General features: G+C 68.3%; 1 protein-coding gene across 1 annotated transcript in view; it reads right to left on the reverse strand.

Moving 5' to 3' along the window:
- LAMB2 (laminin subunit beta 2) overlaps nucleotides 1-1,563 on the reverse strand; it is a 133,804-nt gene that overhangs the window by 79,208 nt on the left and 53,033 nt on the right. Inside the window, 2 exon segments of the mRNA XM_075073333.1 lie at nucleotides 47-271; nucleotides 1,346-1,509. Of these exon segments, the coding sequence (XP_074929434.1) occupies nucleotides 47-271; nucleotides 1,346-1,509 (389 nt within the window).

A 1,563-nucleotide genomic window follows, 5' to 3' on the forward strand; every position in this document is an offset into this window, starting at 1 on the left:
CCAGGCCCCGCCCCCATCCCCAGTTCCCCAGTGCCAGGTCACTCACGTCGGCAGCTGCGTTGCAGGGCATTGCCATGGTAGCCGGGCTGGCAGTCCGCGCAGCGGGGCCCGGCTGTGTGGTGCAGGCAGCGCAGGCACTGCCCGCTGTGGGGGTCGCAGGCCAAGGGGTCGCTGGTGTCGATGTTGTTGTTGCACTGGCAGGGCCGGCAGCTCCCGCCCTCCTGCTCTGGGGCCCCGAAGTAGCCGGGGGAGCAGTGGTCACAGCGTGGGCCTGGAAGCGACACCAGGAGACACTCATGGCCTGCTGGGTGATCCATGGAGAAACGCCCCAGCCCCTGGCCCCCGGGTGGGTGCCCAGCCGCAGCCTCAGGGACCCCGTCCTGCTCTCAGGAACCAGAAATGCGCCTGCTTCCGAGCCCTGTGCCAGGAGTGTGCTGCTTGGCTGGAGCCCTTTGGGCCTGGCGCAATGGGGCGCTGGGACCTGCCCCCCCCCCGCACACATCCCTGGGATGGCTGCCCAGGCCCCATGGCCAGCACAGAGCTGTCACGGTGTGGGCACTGCAAGGGGAACAGCCCATGGTAGGGGCAGCTACCCAGAGGGCTCTCAGGAACCCATCTGCCCCAGATCACCAGACCTTCCCGCTGTATTCCCCCATCATCACCATGGGGAGGGGCTGGGGGGTGAGCAGGGCGGGGGGGTCTGTATTTGGTTTTCTAAAGGAAAAGGGTAAACCCTGAACTTCCTGCCAGGCAGCAGGAGCCCCCCACCCCACCCCTGCCCTCCCTGTCGGCCAGCAGGAGCCCCCTGCTCTGCCTGCCATAAGCAGGGCTGGCACAGCGCCCAGCCTGCTGGCAGCAGCTGGCAGCAGCAGATACTGCAATTCCAGTGGGGCAGGCCGTGGGGCTGGGTGTGGCGGGAGCCTCTCTGTGCCCGCAGCCCCTGGGAGCTGGGGGAGGCCCTGTCCTGTGCGACAGCCCAGGGGAGCTGGATGGGCCCCTGGAGCCCTGGGCTGGGTCCAGAGAGCAGTTGGAGGGAGCCAGGCCCTTCTCTTTCCCTTCCCCAGAGTTGGGGGCCCCCAGTCTTCTGGGTGCAGCGCAGGCCAGCTCCCTTCTCCCCCAGCAGCTCCCAGAGCAGGGGCTGTGTCTCCTGATTGCTCTGCCCGGCAGCCGCCCGGCCGTGGGGATGCCCCGGGGGAGCTCCACAGACACTGAGCAGAATTTCAGGGGACAGAAGGGAAAGGCCCTTCCGGAGCCGAGGGCACCCCGTGGCCACTGGCACCCACGCCCTGGCTGAGGGGGCTGCCACCTGCTCCCCGCGCGGTCACCCCATTAACCCCCCGCTCACCTGTGTAGCCTGGGGCACACACACAGACGATCTGATTGGTCTCCTGGTCGGCGTGGCAGGAGTTACCGTGGTAATGCCGAGTCCCAGGGTACCCAGGGCAGGGGCAGGGCCGGCACTGCTGCCCGGAGCCCAGCACCGGGTCGCCATAGTAACCCTCCAAGCACCTGCCCACAGCAGAGAGAGAGAAACCACCTCGCTTCCCCCGCCTCTGCCCCCCC

This window comes from Chelonoidis abingdonii, chromosome 17 (assembly GCF_003597395.2).
Source record: "Chelonoidis abingdonii isolate Lonesome George chromosome 17, CheloAbing_2.0, whole genome shotgun sequence".
Taxonomy (NCBI): domain Eukaryota; kingdom Metazoa; phylum Chordata; order Testudines; family Testudinidae; genus Chelonoidis; species Chelonoidis abingdonii.